A 13,024-nucleotide genomic window follows, 5' to 3' on the forward strand; every position below is an offset into this window, starting at 1 on the left:
AAGTTGGAAGATTAACACTATCTCATTTTAAGATGTATTATAAAGTTACAGTAATCAAAACTGTACTGTATTGGCATTAAGACAGAAAACACACCAATGGAACAACTAATTTTTGACATAAGTGCAAAAATATTTAAGTCAATAAAGGGTAGCCTTTTCAACAAATGGTACAGGAACAATTAAATATGCATATTCAAAAAATGAATTTTGATCTATACTTTGCTCCATATACAAAACTAACTCCAAACTGATGAGATCTAGGGGTGCCAGGGTGGCTCAGTCAGTTGAGACTCCTGATTTAGGCTCAGATCATGATCTCACGGTTCGTGAGCTCCAGCCCCACATCAGGCTCTATGCTCACAATGCAGAGCCTGCTTGGGATTCTCTCTCTCTCACCCTCTCTCTCTCTCTGTCCCCTCCCACTCATGCTGTCTCTCTCTCTCTAAAAATAAACTTAGGGGCACCTGAGTGGCTCAGTCGGCTGAGCATCCAACTTCAGCTCAGGTCATGATCTCGCGGTCCGTGAGTTCGAGCCCCGCGTCGGGCTCTGTGCTGACAGCTCAGAGCCTGGAGCCTGCTTCGGATTCTGGGTCTCCCTCTCTCTCTGCCCCTCCCCTGCTCATGCTCTGTCTCTCTCTGTCTCAAAAATAAATAAAACATTTAAAAATAAACTTAAAAAACAAAAAAACACCGCTTTAAAAAAAAAGGGGATCAGACCTAAACAAAACCTTATAAAAAAACTTCTGTAGGGGCGCCTGGGTGGCGCAGTCGGTTAAGCGTCCAACTTCAGCCAGGTCACGATCTCGTGGTCCGTGAGTTCAAGCCCCGCGTCGGGCTCTGGGCTGATGGCTCAGAGCCTGGAGCCTGCTTCCAATTCTGTGTCTCCCTCTCTCTCTGCCCCTCCCCCGTTCATGCTCTGTCTCTCTCTGTCCCAAAAATAAATAAACGTTGAAAAAAAAAATAAGCTTAAAAAAAAAAAAAAAAAACTTCTGTAAAAAAATACAGGCATCAAGCTATGTGACCTTGAGTCATCAAAAGGACAATCCATAAAAGAACAATTTCAAACAGGACAATCAAAATTTACAACTTCATCAAAATTTACAACAAAAGATACTGTTAAGAGAATGATAAGCCACAGACTAGGAAAAAATATTTCAAAACATATTATGTGAAAAGAATTCATATTCCAAATGTTCAAGGAACTCTTAAAATACAATAAGAAGAAAGCAAACAACCTAATTTTAACAGGCAAAAAATTCAAACAGACATTTTATCAAAGAAGATACATCAATGGCAAATAAGCACATAAAAAGATGCTCAACACCATTAGGAAATGCAAATTAAAACTACAAGATACCAGGGGCCTAGGTGGCTTAGTCAGTTGAGCGTCCAACTTTGATTTCAGCTTGGGTCATGATCTCAATGGTTCGTGGGTTAGAGACCTGTGTCAGCCTCTGTGCTGAGAAGGGATTCTCTGCCTCTCTCTCTCTGCCCCTCCCCTGCAAGTGCTGTCTTGGTCTCTCTCAAAAATAAACTTCAAAACAACACAAAAAAACTACAAGATACCAGTATATGTTAGCTAAAATTAAAGACTATACCAAGTATTGGCAAGGATGTAGAGGAACTGAAATTTTCATATACTGTTGGTGGGAATGTGAAAAAGTATAGGCCCTTTGGAAATAGTTTGGCAGTTAAATGTTCACCTATCATATAAACCAGCCATTCCAATTCTAGGTATTTGCTCAGGAAAAATGGAGCATTCGTCTATCTGTACAAAGGTTTGCATACAAGTATTTACAACGTTTCATAATAAAGAGTGAATAAACTAGCATATATCCATACTATACAATACCACTAAGTAAAAAAATGAACTATTCACACACACTACAACATGGATGAATCTCAAAATAACCATGCTGAGTAAAATACACCAATAAAAAAAGTGCATACTCTATTATTCCATTTCTATAAAATTCTAGAAAATGCAAACTAATCTACATAACTGTAAGAGATCAATGGCTGCCTGGGGATGCAAAGGAGAATAATGGATATGTTTGTTTTCTTGTCTTTGGTGATTATTTCACAGATATATACATATGTCAAAACCAATCAAACTGCACACAAATATGTGTAGTTTATATGTCAATTATGTATGAAAAAAAGCTGTTAGAAGTTATGTTCTTACTCTTAAAGCCAATTGTAGTATACATCTTGACTGAACACAAAAGGGGGCTCTTCCAATGATTCTTTTGTATCTGAAGCCCAAAATAGATTCTGATAATAATATAGTGAAGGGACACACAGGGTCCAGAGTATACATTGCTAACAAATGACTATTCTATTTCATGCCCATTAAGAGAAAAAGATACTGCCTTCTATGAAAAAACTGAATGAAGAGATTTCCTACTCTAAACCATAAATCAACCATCCACCCTAAATTAAATTACTTTACAAATTAACCAAAGGGGCTACTTATAGAGTTTAAATCAAAGATGGCAGTTTTGGGGCACCTGGATGGTTCAGTTGGTTAAGCATCCAACTGTTGATCTTGGCTCAGGTCATGATCTCACAGTTCAAGAGTTCGAGCCCCGTGCTGGGCTCTATGCTGACAGCATGAGCTTGTTTGGGATATGGTCTCTTCCTCTTTTTGCTCCTTCCCTGCTTACACACACACACACACACACACACACTCTCTCTCTCTCTCTCTCTCTCTCTCAAAATAAACTTTAAAAAAATAAAAATGGTAGTCTTATTTGCCTTAACAAAATTCTAAAATTCAGTAACAATTTAGGGAATTTGCTATATTAACAAAAAACATCTCTAAAGCTATCTGAGCCAGGAGGAAATTTTAATACAACTTTAGTTTTAAGACCAACTCCTCCAAAAAAGACGTGAATACTTTTGTTAAGCAATTATGACAAACAAGGAGCCGAAGACTAGAAAATAAACATTCTAAAAAAAGTAAATTTTGATTATGGCATATATACATAAATGAATGGCTGAGTTCATATAACTGCAGAGAGAGAAAAGCCAAGCAACCTCACTCACCTATTTTGTTCCTCCAGTTTAGCCAGGAGTTCTAAGTCGTCTGGACTCAACTGTGAAGGGGAAGATGGTGAAAGGGCTGGCGTGGATAGTGTGGTAGATGAGGATGTAGTGTGTAATGAGGCAGATGGACTTGCCACCTGACTGGCCATCTGACTGACTGTATGTGATACTGTGTTCTTCACCCATGAGAGAGTAGAACTCAGCTTTTCTGCAACCTTGTCTGTCGCCACCTACAAATAAAAATTAAAGTTGAAAATATTTTAGTTTTACTACATTTATTACCAAGAACTTGGTAACCCTGTTAAGTTTTACTTAATAACCACCATCACAATATTTTCTTTGAGGTGATAAAGGTAAAACCTACTTTACCAACGATCAGCCTAACATTAGCTTTTGGGAAATATTTATTTCAATTCTGCAATGTGAACAAACTAGAACAGTGTTTTCCAAACTACAGGTAGAAACTCATCAGGGAGTAATATAATCTACATGAGAAATAAAACCAGCATTTTTGAAAAATGAGAAAGAACAGGGGCACCTGGGTGGCTCAGTCAGTTAAACATCTGACTGTTGATTTCAGCTCAGGTCACGATCTTGTAGTTGTGAGATCAAGCCCCGTGTCAGGTTCTGTGCTGGGTGTGGAGCCTGCCTGAGATTCTCTCACCCCTTCCCTCTGCCAATACCCTGCTAATGTGCAAGCGCTCTCTCTCTTACAAAAAAAAAAAGGAAAATAACAAAAAATATCAGTGTCAATATATACTGTCTTATGAAATTGTTTCAGTTACATGTGTGTATTAAAACTACATACTACATGTAGATATAATTCATGAGCGTACTGAGTTGGGATATAAAACGTATTCTATAGGGACACCTGGGTGGCTCAACTGGTTGAGCGTTTCACTCTTGATTTCAGCTCAGGTCATGATCCCCAGGTCGTGGGATCGAGCCTTGCACAGGGCTCCACATTGAGCCTGCAGCCTACTTGAAATTCTCTGCTCTCTCCCTCTGCTGCCCCCCCCACCCCAATTAAAAAAAAAAAAATGTATTCTGTAGTCAAAATCATTTGAAAGCCAAGGATTAAAATATGTCCATTTGGTGATAAGGATAGGAGAATGCTGTAACATTACTAATAATTCAATAAAAACTGGGTTTGCTTAGCATAAGACATAATAAGACTCATGACATCTGTCTTCAAACAACAACAGAGTATTTTTAAAAAAGAGAGACTTTTTCTAGAGAACAAAATTATGATAAATGATTGAGTTAGCAGAGTGGGAAAGATGCAAGACACAATTTTCACATAGTTGGAACTACTCAGAAATAAAATGGCATGCCTAGAAAGAGGAGTAATTCCCATCACTGGCTAAAATAAAGCAGTAGTTATTAACAGCCAAACATCACAAGTTTAAGATAACTTTCTAAGTAAGCAACCAGAACTTAAAAAGCCCTTAAGATCTCAATCTCTCTTTACCCAAAGGATACAAAAATGCTGATTCGAAGGGGCACACAGACCCCAATGTTTATAGCAGCACTATCAACAACAGCCAAAGCATGGAAAGAGTCCAAATGTCGATTGACTGATGAATGGATAAAGAAGATGAGTTATATAGAGAGAGAGTGGAATATATCTTGATGACCAAAAAGAATGAAATACTGGGACAGGCAGCCGCCGCGATGTACGTGTTCCTCATGATCAGTTGCCACAAGACCACCATCTTCATGGACGCCAAGGAGTCGAGTACCATGTTTGAGCTGAAGCACACCGTTGAGGGCATCCTCAAGCAGCCGCCCAGTGAGCAGCAGCTGTACAAGGATGACCAACTTCTGGATGGCAAGACACTGGGAGAGTGCGGCTTCACCAGTCAGACGGCAGGGCCACAGGCCCCAGCCACCGTGGGGCTGGCCTTCCGGGCAGATGAAGCTTTCAAGGCCCTGCGCATGGAGCCCTTCTCCAGTCCACCCGAGCTGCCCGAGGTAATGAAGCCACAGGACTCAGGAAGCAGCGCCAACAAACAAGTGGTGCAGTGAGAAGGCCCCGGGCCCATCCCCAGTGCCCCCCCACCAATAAAAGAGATTTGGGTGTCAAAAAAAAAAATGAATGAAATATTGTCATTTGCAACAATGTGGATGGAACTAGAATGTATTATGCTAAGTGAAATAAGTCAGAGAAAGACAAATAGCACATGATTTCATTCATATGTGGAATTTAAGAAACACAACTGATGAACATAGGGTAAGGGAAGGAAAAATAAGATAAAAACAGAGAAGGAAGCTAACCAGAAGAGACTCTTAAATACAGAGAACTGACGGTTGCTAGAAGGGTACTGGGTAGGTGATAGGTATTAAAGACAGCACTTGTTGGGATGAGCACTGGGTATTATTGTAAATCATGAATCACTAAATTCTACTCCTGAAACCATTATTACACTATATGTTAACTAACTTGGATTTAAATAAAATTTAAAAAAAAGAAATAGCAAGTGTTGGCAAGGATGTGGAGGGAAAAGAACCCTTGTATGCGGCTGGCAGAAATGTAAATCAGTGCAGCCACTGTGGAAAGCACTATGGAGGTTCCTCAAAAAATTAAAAACAGAAACACCAAATGATGCAGAATCCCACTTCTAGGTACGTAACCAAAGAAAATTAAAACAGGAGGGGCGCCTGGGTGGCTCAGTCGGTTAAGCATCTGACTTCAGCTCAGGTCATGATCTCACCACTCGTGAGTTCAAGCCCTGCATTGGGCTCTACACTGACAGCTCAGAGCCTGGAGCCTGCTTCAGATTCTGTGTCTCCCTCCCTCTCTGCCCCTCTCCCACTCATACTCTGTCTCTTTCTCTCACAAATAAGTAAACATTAAAAAAAAATACTTAAAAAAATTAAAATATTTAGAAAATTAAAATGGGATAAAATAGAGATGTAAAAAAACTACCTCTGATATTCAGTGCATTACACATATGTCCACATATTCATAAATCATGCCCAACTCCTAAGCAGATTCAGCTGCAAAATAAAATACATAAATAATATTCAAACATGCCATTACTTCACTAATGAAAAACAATGTAAATAAAAGCCATATTTGAATACCTATGTAACACTAAACATTCTTAATGACGTGAGTTTACAAAATAAGGTGTAATAGGCTTTTTAAGGGACTGTATTTTCTAAAAACTATCATAAAAAGAACTGCTTGATTATGAAGTACTTAGACATATAAAAGCTAAAAAACTATGAAGTGCTTTTATGTGCTCTGACAAGATCTTAAATTTTATAACTAAATGGCTAAAGCACTGCCAATTATTTTCGGAATCAGCATATTCTCATCTAATCTTAGTTATATATAGCAATTCATACACACAGAAATTAAAACACCAAGACATAGGGGCACCTGGGTGGCTCAGTCGGTTGGCATCTGACTTTGGCTCAGGTCATGATCTCACAGTCTGTGAGTTCATGCCCTGCGTTGGGCTCTGGGCTGACAGCCCGGAGCCTGGAGCCTGCTTGAGATTCTGTGTCTCCCTCTCTCTCTGCCCCTCCCCCATTCATGTTCTGTCTCTGTCTCAAAAATAAAAATAAACATTAAAAAAAAAAAAAAAGACACCAAGACATAAATTCTACCCAGATTATTTTAGCAAATACTATTCTCTTCATAGGTTGTCCAAGGGGTTTCTTACCAGAATACACAGATAACTCTCTTTCTACCCCTCTGCCCCCATTTCCTCCACCACAACCCAGCAGGAAAATTTGATGTAAGGAAAAGATAAAAGGGATTCTAAGGTCATAGTTAAGCAACTCAATATGACACTGGAACTTCTAAGACAAAGATTTGATTACAAGTGCTGAAAAGGGCCAAAGTTTTATTAACCTAAGAACACTTGTCTGGGAATGCAAGCTGGTGCAGCCACTCTGGAAAACAGTATGGAGGTTCCTCAAAAAACTAAAAATAGAACTACCCTATGACCCAGCAATTGCACTACTAGGCATTTATCCAAGGGATACAGGTATGCTGTTTCGAAGGGATAGGGATACATGCACTCCCATTTTTATAGCAGCACTATCAACAATAGCCAAAGTATGGAAAGAGCCCAAATGTCCATCAATGGATGAATGGATAAAGAAGATGTGGGGTATATATATACAACGGAGTATTACTCGGCAATCAAAAAGAATGAAATCTTACCATTTGCAGCTACATGGATGGAACTGGAGGGTATTATGCTAAGTGAAATTAGTCAGAGAAAGACAAAAATCATATGACTTCACTCATATGAGGACTTCAAGAGACAAAACAGATGAACATAAGGGAAGGGAAACAAAAATAATATAAAAACAGGGAATGAGACAAAACAAAAGAGACTCATAAGTATATGGAGAACAAACTGAGGGTTACAGGAGGGGTTGTGGGAGGGAGGATGGGCTAAATGGGTAAGGGGCACTAAGGAATCTACTCCTGAAATCATTGTTTCACTATATGCTAACTAATTTGGATATAAGTTTTAAAAAATAAAAAATAAAATTAAAAAAATTAAAAATAAAATAATAATGGGGGAAAAAAGAATACTTGTCATTTTCAGTAACTCATTTTAGAACTTACTTCTCTTAGAAACAGTATTATGGAAGGGATAAGGGGACACTTTCTGTTGAGGGAAGAATCCCCAATAAAGACAAGAAGGATACAGTAGGGGACCCAAGGAAAAGAAACACAGGGCAGATCATTTAGGTTTCCAGGCAAAAGAAGTCCTTGACAGTGCATGGACCAGTGCACAGCTTCTCAACCCAAAAAGCCAGACAGGAACCAAAGACTAATTTAGCCAGTCTTCCTTTAAAAGGTCAGAGCCATCCATGGTAGGTAACAAGATAACCTACTATAATTTGCAATCCTACTGATTTTTCTACATAAATACAACTACAAATTCAGTTGTAAAGATGGCACTAATTTGTATCTCTAAATCACAGTAATCAGAAAACCTGAGGTGCTGGAAGATGGCAGCATAGGAGGACGCTGGGCTCACCGCGCGTCCTGCTGATCACTTAGATTCCACCTACACCTGCCTAAATAACCCAGAAAACTGCCAGAGGATTAGCAGAACGGAGTCGCCGGAGCCAAGCGCAGACGAGAGGCCCACGGAAGAGGGTAGGAAGGGCGGCGAGGCGGTGCATGCTCCACGGACTGGCGGGAGGGAGCCGGGGCGGAGGGGCGGCTCGCCGGCCAAGCAGAGCCCCGGAGTCTGGCTTGCAAAAGCAGAGGGGCCTGACGGACTGTGTTCCGACAGCAAGCGCGACTTAGCGTCTGGGAGGTCATAAGTTAACAGCTCTGCTCGGAAAGCGGGAAGTCTGGAGGACAAAGGGAGGGAGAGCTGCTGAGCCCCCGGACAACAGAGCTCAGTTTGGTGGGGAACAAAGGCGCTCGCCAGCGCCATCTCCCCCGCCCATCCCCCAGCCAAAATCCCAAAGAGAACGAGTTCCTGCCAGGGAACTTCCTCGCTCCGCGCAAACACCCAACTCTGTGCTTCTGCGGAGGAGCCAAACTGCCGGCAGCGGATCTGACTCCCTCCCGCTGCCACAGTGCCCCTCCTGAAGTGGATCACCTAAGGAGAAGCGAGCTAAGCCTGCCCCTCCTGCCCCTGTGCACCTTGCCTACCCACCCCAGCTAATACGCCAGATCCCCAGCATCACAAGCCTGGCAGTGTGCAAGTAGCCCGGACGGGCCACGCCACCCCACAGTGAATCCCGCCCCTAGGAGAGGGGAAGAGAAGGCACACACCAGTTTGACTGTGGCCCCAGCGGTGGGCTGGGGGCAGACATCAGGTCGGAGTGCGGCCCCGCCCACCAACTCCAGTTATACACCACAGCACAGGGGAAGTGCCCTGCAGGTCCTCACCACGCCAGGGACTATCCAAAATGACCAAGCAGAAGAATTCCCCTCAGAAGAATCTCCAGGAAATAACAACAGCTAATGAGCTGATCAAAAGGATTTAAATAATATAACAGAAAGTGAATTTAGAATAATAGTCATAAAATTAATCGCTGGGCTTGAAAACAGTATAGAGGACAGCAGAGAATCTCTTGCTACAGAGATCAAGGGACTAAGGAACAGTCACGAGGAGCTGAAAAACGCTTTAAATGAAATGCAAAACAAAATGGAAACCACCACGGCTTGGATTGAAGAGGCAGAGGAGAGAATAGGTGAACTAGAAGATAAAGTTATGGAAAAAGAGGAAGCTGAGAAAAAGAGAGATAAAAAAATCCAGGAGTATGAGGGGAAAATTAGAGAACTAAGTGATACACTAAAAAGAAATAATATACGCATAATTGGTATCCCAGAGGAGGAAGAGAGAGGGAAAGGTGCTGAAGGGGTACTTGAAGAAATAATAGCTGAGAACTTCCCTGAACTGGGGAAAGAAAAAGGCATTGAAATCCAAGAGGCACAGAGAACTCCCTTCAGACGGAACTTGAATCGATCTTCTGCACGACATATCATAGTGAAACTGGCAAAATACAAGGATAAAGAGAAAATTCTGAAAGCAGCAAGGGGTAAACGTGCCCTCACATATAAAGGGAGACCTATAAGACTCGTGACTGATCTCTCTTTTGAAACTTGGCAGGCCAGAAAGGATTGGCACGATATTTTCAGTGTGCTAAACAGGAAAAATATGCAGCCGAGAATCCTTTATCCAGCAAGTCTGTCATTTAGAATAGAAGGAGAGATAAAGGTCTTCCCAAACAAACAAAAACTGAAGGAATTTGTCACCACTAAACCAGCCCTACAAGAGATCCTAAGGGGGATCCTGTGAGACAAAGTATAAGAGACATCACTACAAGCATAAAACATACAGACATCACAATGACTCTAAACCCGTATCTTTCTATAATAACACTGAATGTAAATGGATTAAATGCGCCAACCAAAAGACATAGGGTATCAGAATGGATAAAAAAACAAGACCCATCTATTTGCTGTCTACAAGAGACTCATTTTAGACCTGAGGACACCTTTAGATTGAGAGTGAGGGGATGGAGAACTATTTATCATGCTACTGGAAGCCAAAAGAAAGCTGGAGTAGCCATACTTATATCAGACAAACTAGACTTTAAATTAAAGGCTGTAACAAGAGATGAAGAAGGACATTATATAATAGTTACAGGGTCTATCCATCAGGAAGAGCTAACAATTATAAATGTCTATGCGCCGAATACCGGAGCCCCCAAATATATAAAACAACTACTCATAAACATAAGCAACCTTATTGATAAGAATGTGGTAATTGCAGGGGACTTTAACACCCCACTTACAGAAATGGATAGATCATCTAGACACACGGTCAATAAAGAAACAAGGGCCCTGAATGAGACATTGGATCAGATGGACTTCACAGATATATTTAGAACTCTGCATCCCAAAGCAACAGAATATACTTTCTTCTCGAGTGCACATGGAACATTCTCCAAGATAGATCATATACTGGGTCACAAAACAGCGCTCCATAAGTTTACCAGAATTGAAATTATACCATGCATACTTTCAGACCACAATGCTATGAAGCTTGAAATCAACCACAGAAAAAAGTCTGGAAAACCTCCAAAAGCATGGAGGTTAAAGAACACCCTACTAACGAATGAGTGGGTCAACCAGGCAATTAGAGAAGAAATTAAAAAATATATGGAAACAAACGAAAATGAAAATACAACAATCCAAACGCTTTGGGACGCAGCGAAGGCAGTCCTGAGAGGAAAATACATTGCAATCCAGGCCTATCTCAAGAAACAAGAAAAATCCCAAATACAAAATCTAACAGCACACCTAAAGGAAATAGAAGCAGAACAGCAAAGGCAGCCTAAACCCAGCAGAAGAAGAGAAATAATAAAGATCAGAGCAGAAATAAACAATATAGAGTCTAAAAAAACTGTAGAGCAGATCAACGAAACCAAGAGTTGGTTTTTTGAAAAAATAAACAAAATTGACAAACCTCTAGCCAGGCTTCTCAAAAAGAAAAGGGAGATGACCCAAATAGATAAAATCATGAATGAAAATGGAATTATTACAACCAATCCCTCAGAGATACAAACAATTATCAGGGAATACTATGAAAAACTATATGCCAACAAATTGGACAACCTGGAAGAAATGGACAAATTCCTGAACACCCACACTCTTCCAAAACTCAATCAGGAGGAAATAGAAAGCTTGAACAGACCCATAACCAGCGAAGAAATTGAATCGGTTATCAAAAATCTCCCAACAAATAAGAGTCCAGGACCAGATGGCTTCCCAGGGAAGTTCTACCAGACGTTTAAAGCAGAGATAATACCTATCCTTCTCAAGCTATTCCAAGAAATAGAAAGGGAAGGAAAACTTCCAGACTCATTCTATGAAGCCAGTATTACTTTGATTCCTAAACCAGACAGAGACCCAGTAAAAAAAGAGAACTACCGGCCAATATCCCTGATGAATATGGATGCAAAAATTCTCAATAAGATACTAGCAAATCGAATTCAACAGCATATAAAAAGAATGATTCACCATGATCAAATGGGATTCATTCCTGGGATGCAGGGCTGGTTCAACATTCGCAAATCAACGTGATACATCACATTAACAAAAAAAAAGAGAAGAACCATATGATCCTGTCAATCGATGCAGAAAAGGCCTTTGACAAAATCCAGCACCCTTTCTTAATAAAAACCCTTGAGAAAGTCGGGATAGAAGGAACATACTTAAAGATCATAAAAGCCATTTATGAAAAGCCCACAGCTAACATCATCCTCAACGGGGAAAAACTGAGAGCTTTTTCCCTGAGATCAGGAACACGACAGGGATGCCCACTCTCACCGCTGTTGTTTAACATAGTGCTGGAAGTTCTAGCATCAGCAATCAGACAACAAAAGGAAATCAAAGGCATCAAAATTGGCAAAGATGAAGTCAAGCTTTCGCTTTTTGCAGATGACATGATATTATACATGGAAAATCCGATAGACTCCACCAAAAGTCTGCTAGAATTGATACATGAATTCAGCAAAGTCGCAGGATACAAAATCAATGTACAGAAATCAGTTGCATTCTTATACACTAACAATGAAGCAACAGAAAGACAAATAAAGAAACTGATCCCATTCACAACTGCACCAAGAAGCATAAAATACCTAGGAATAAATCTAACCAAAGATGTAAAGGATCTGTATGCTGAAAACTATAGAAAGCTTATGAAGGTAATTGAAGAAGATTTAAAGAAATGGAAAGACATTCCCTGCTCATGGATTGGAAAAATAAATATTGTCAAAATGTCAATACTACCCAAAGCTATCTACACATTCAATGCAATCCCAATCAAAATTGCACCAGCATTCTTCTCGAAACTAGAACAAGCAATCCTAAAATTCATATGGAACCACAAAAGGCCCCGCATAGCCAAAGGAATTTTGAAGAAGAAGACCAAAGCAGGAGGCATCACAATCCCAGACTTTAGCCTCTACTACAAAGCTGTCATCATCAAGACAGCATGGTATTGGCACAAAAACAGACACATAGACCAATGGAATAGAATAGAAACCCCAGAGCTAGACCCACAAACATATGGCCAACTCATCTTTGACAAAGCAGGAAAGAACATCCAATGGAAAAAAGACAGCCTCTTTAACAAATGGTGCTGGGAGAACTGGACAGCAACATGCAGAAGGTTGAAACTAGACCACTTTCTCACACCATTCACAAAAATAAACTCAAAATGCATAAAGGACCTGAATGTGAGACAGGAAACCATCAAAACCTTAGAGGAGAAAGCAGGAAAAGACCTCGCTGACCTCAGCCGTAGCAATCTCTTACTCGACACATCCCCAAAGGCAAGGGAATTAAAAGCAAACGTGAATTACTGGGACCTTATGAAGATAAAAACTTCTGCACAGCAAAGGAAACAACCAACAAAACTAAAAGGCAACCAACGGAATGGGAAAAGATATTTGCAAATGACATATCAGACAA

The 13,024-nt window shown here is 40.4% G+C and overlaps 2 protein-coding genes across 16 annotated transcripts in view; one reads left to right on the forward strand and one right to left on the reverse strand.

Annotated features, from left to right (window-relative positions):
- Positions 1–13,024, reverse strand: part of EVI5 (ecotropic viral integration site 5) — a 244,123-nt gene that overhangs the window by 176,235 nt on the left and 54,864 nt on the right. For 12 of the 15 annotated variants that reach the window (XM_045478298.1, XM_045478293.1, XM_045478297.1 and 9 more), the window contains one exon: positions 3,049–3,278. The exons of 1 other annotated variant lie outside the window; for it this stretch is intronic. In XM_045478298.1, the coding sequence (XP_045334254.1) occupies positions 3,049–3,197 (149 nt within the window). In that variant the 5' untranslated portion in view covers positions 3,198–3,278. Of the gene's footprint in view, positions 1–3,048; positions 3,279–5,977; positions 6,049–13,024 lie in introns of all 15 variants that reach the window. 2 more of the 15 variants (XM_045478292.1, XM_045478290.1) reach the window with 1 other exon arrangement.
- On the forward strand, positions 4,693–5,164 carry LOC123598236 (elongin-B-like). The gene has a single exon (XM_045478305.1). The coding sequence runs from the start codon at positions 4,723–4,725 to the stop codon at positions 5,074–5,076; it is 354 nt and encodes a 117-aa protein (XP_045334261.1). The 5' UTR covers positions 4,693–4,722; the 3' UTR covers positions 5,077–5,164.

Source organism: Leopardus geoffroyi, chromosome C1, assembly GCF_018350155.1.
Source record: "Leopardus geoffroyi isolate Oge1 chromosome C1, O.geoffroyi_Oge1_pat1.0, whole genome shotgun sequence".
Classification (NCBI taxonomy): domain Eukaryota; kingdom Metazoa; phylum Chordata; class Mammalia; order Carnivora; family Felidae; genus Leopardus; species Leopardus geoffroyi.

What these genes read in the sequence shown, in the direction of transcription:
- LOC123598236 (XM_045478305.1), top strand. Translation starts at nt 4,723, where the DNA reads ATGTACGTGTTCCTCATGATCAGTTGCCACAAGACCACCATCTTCATG.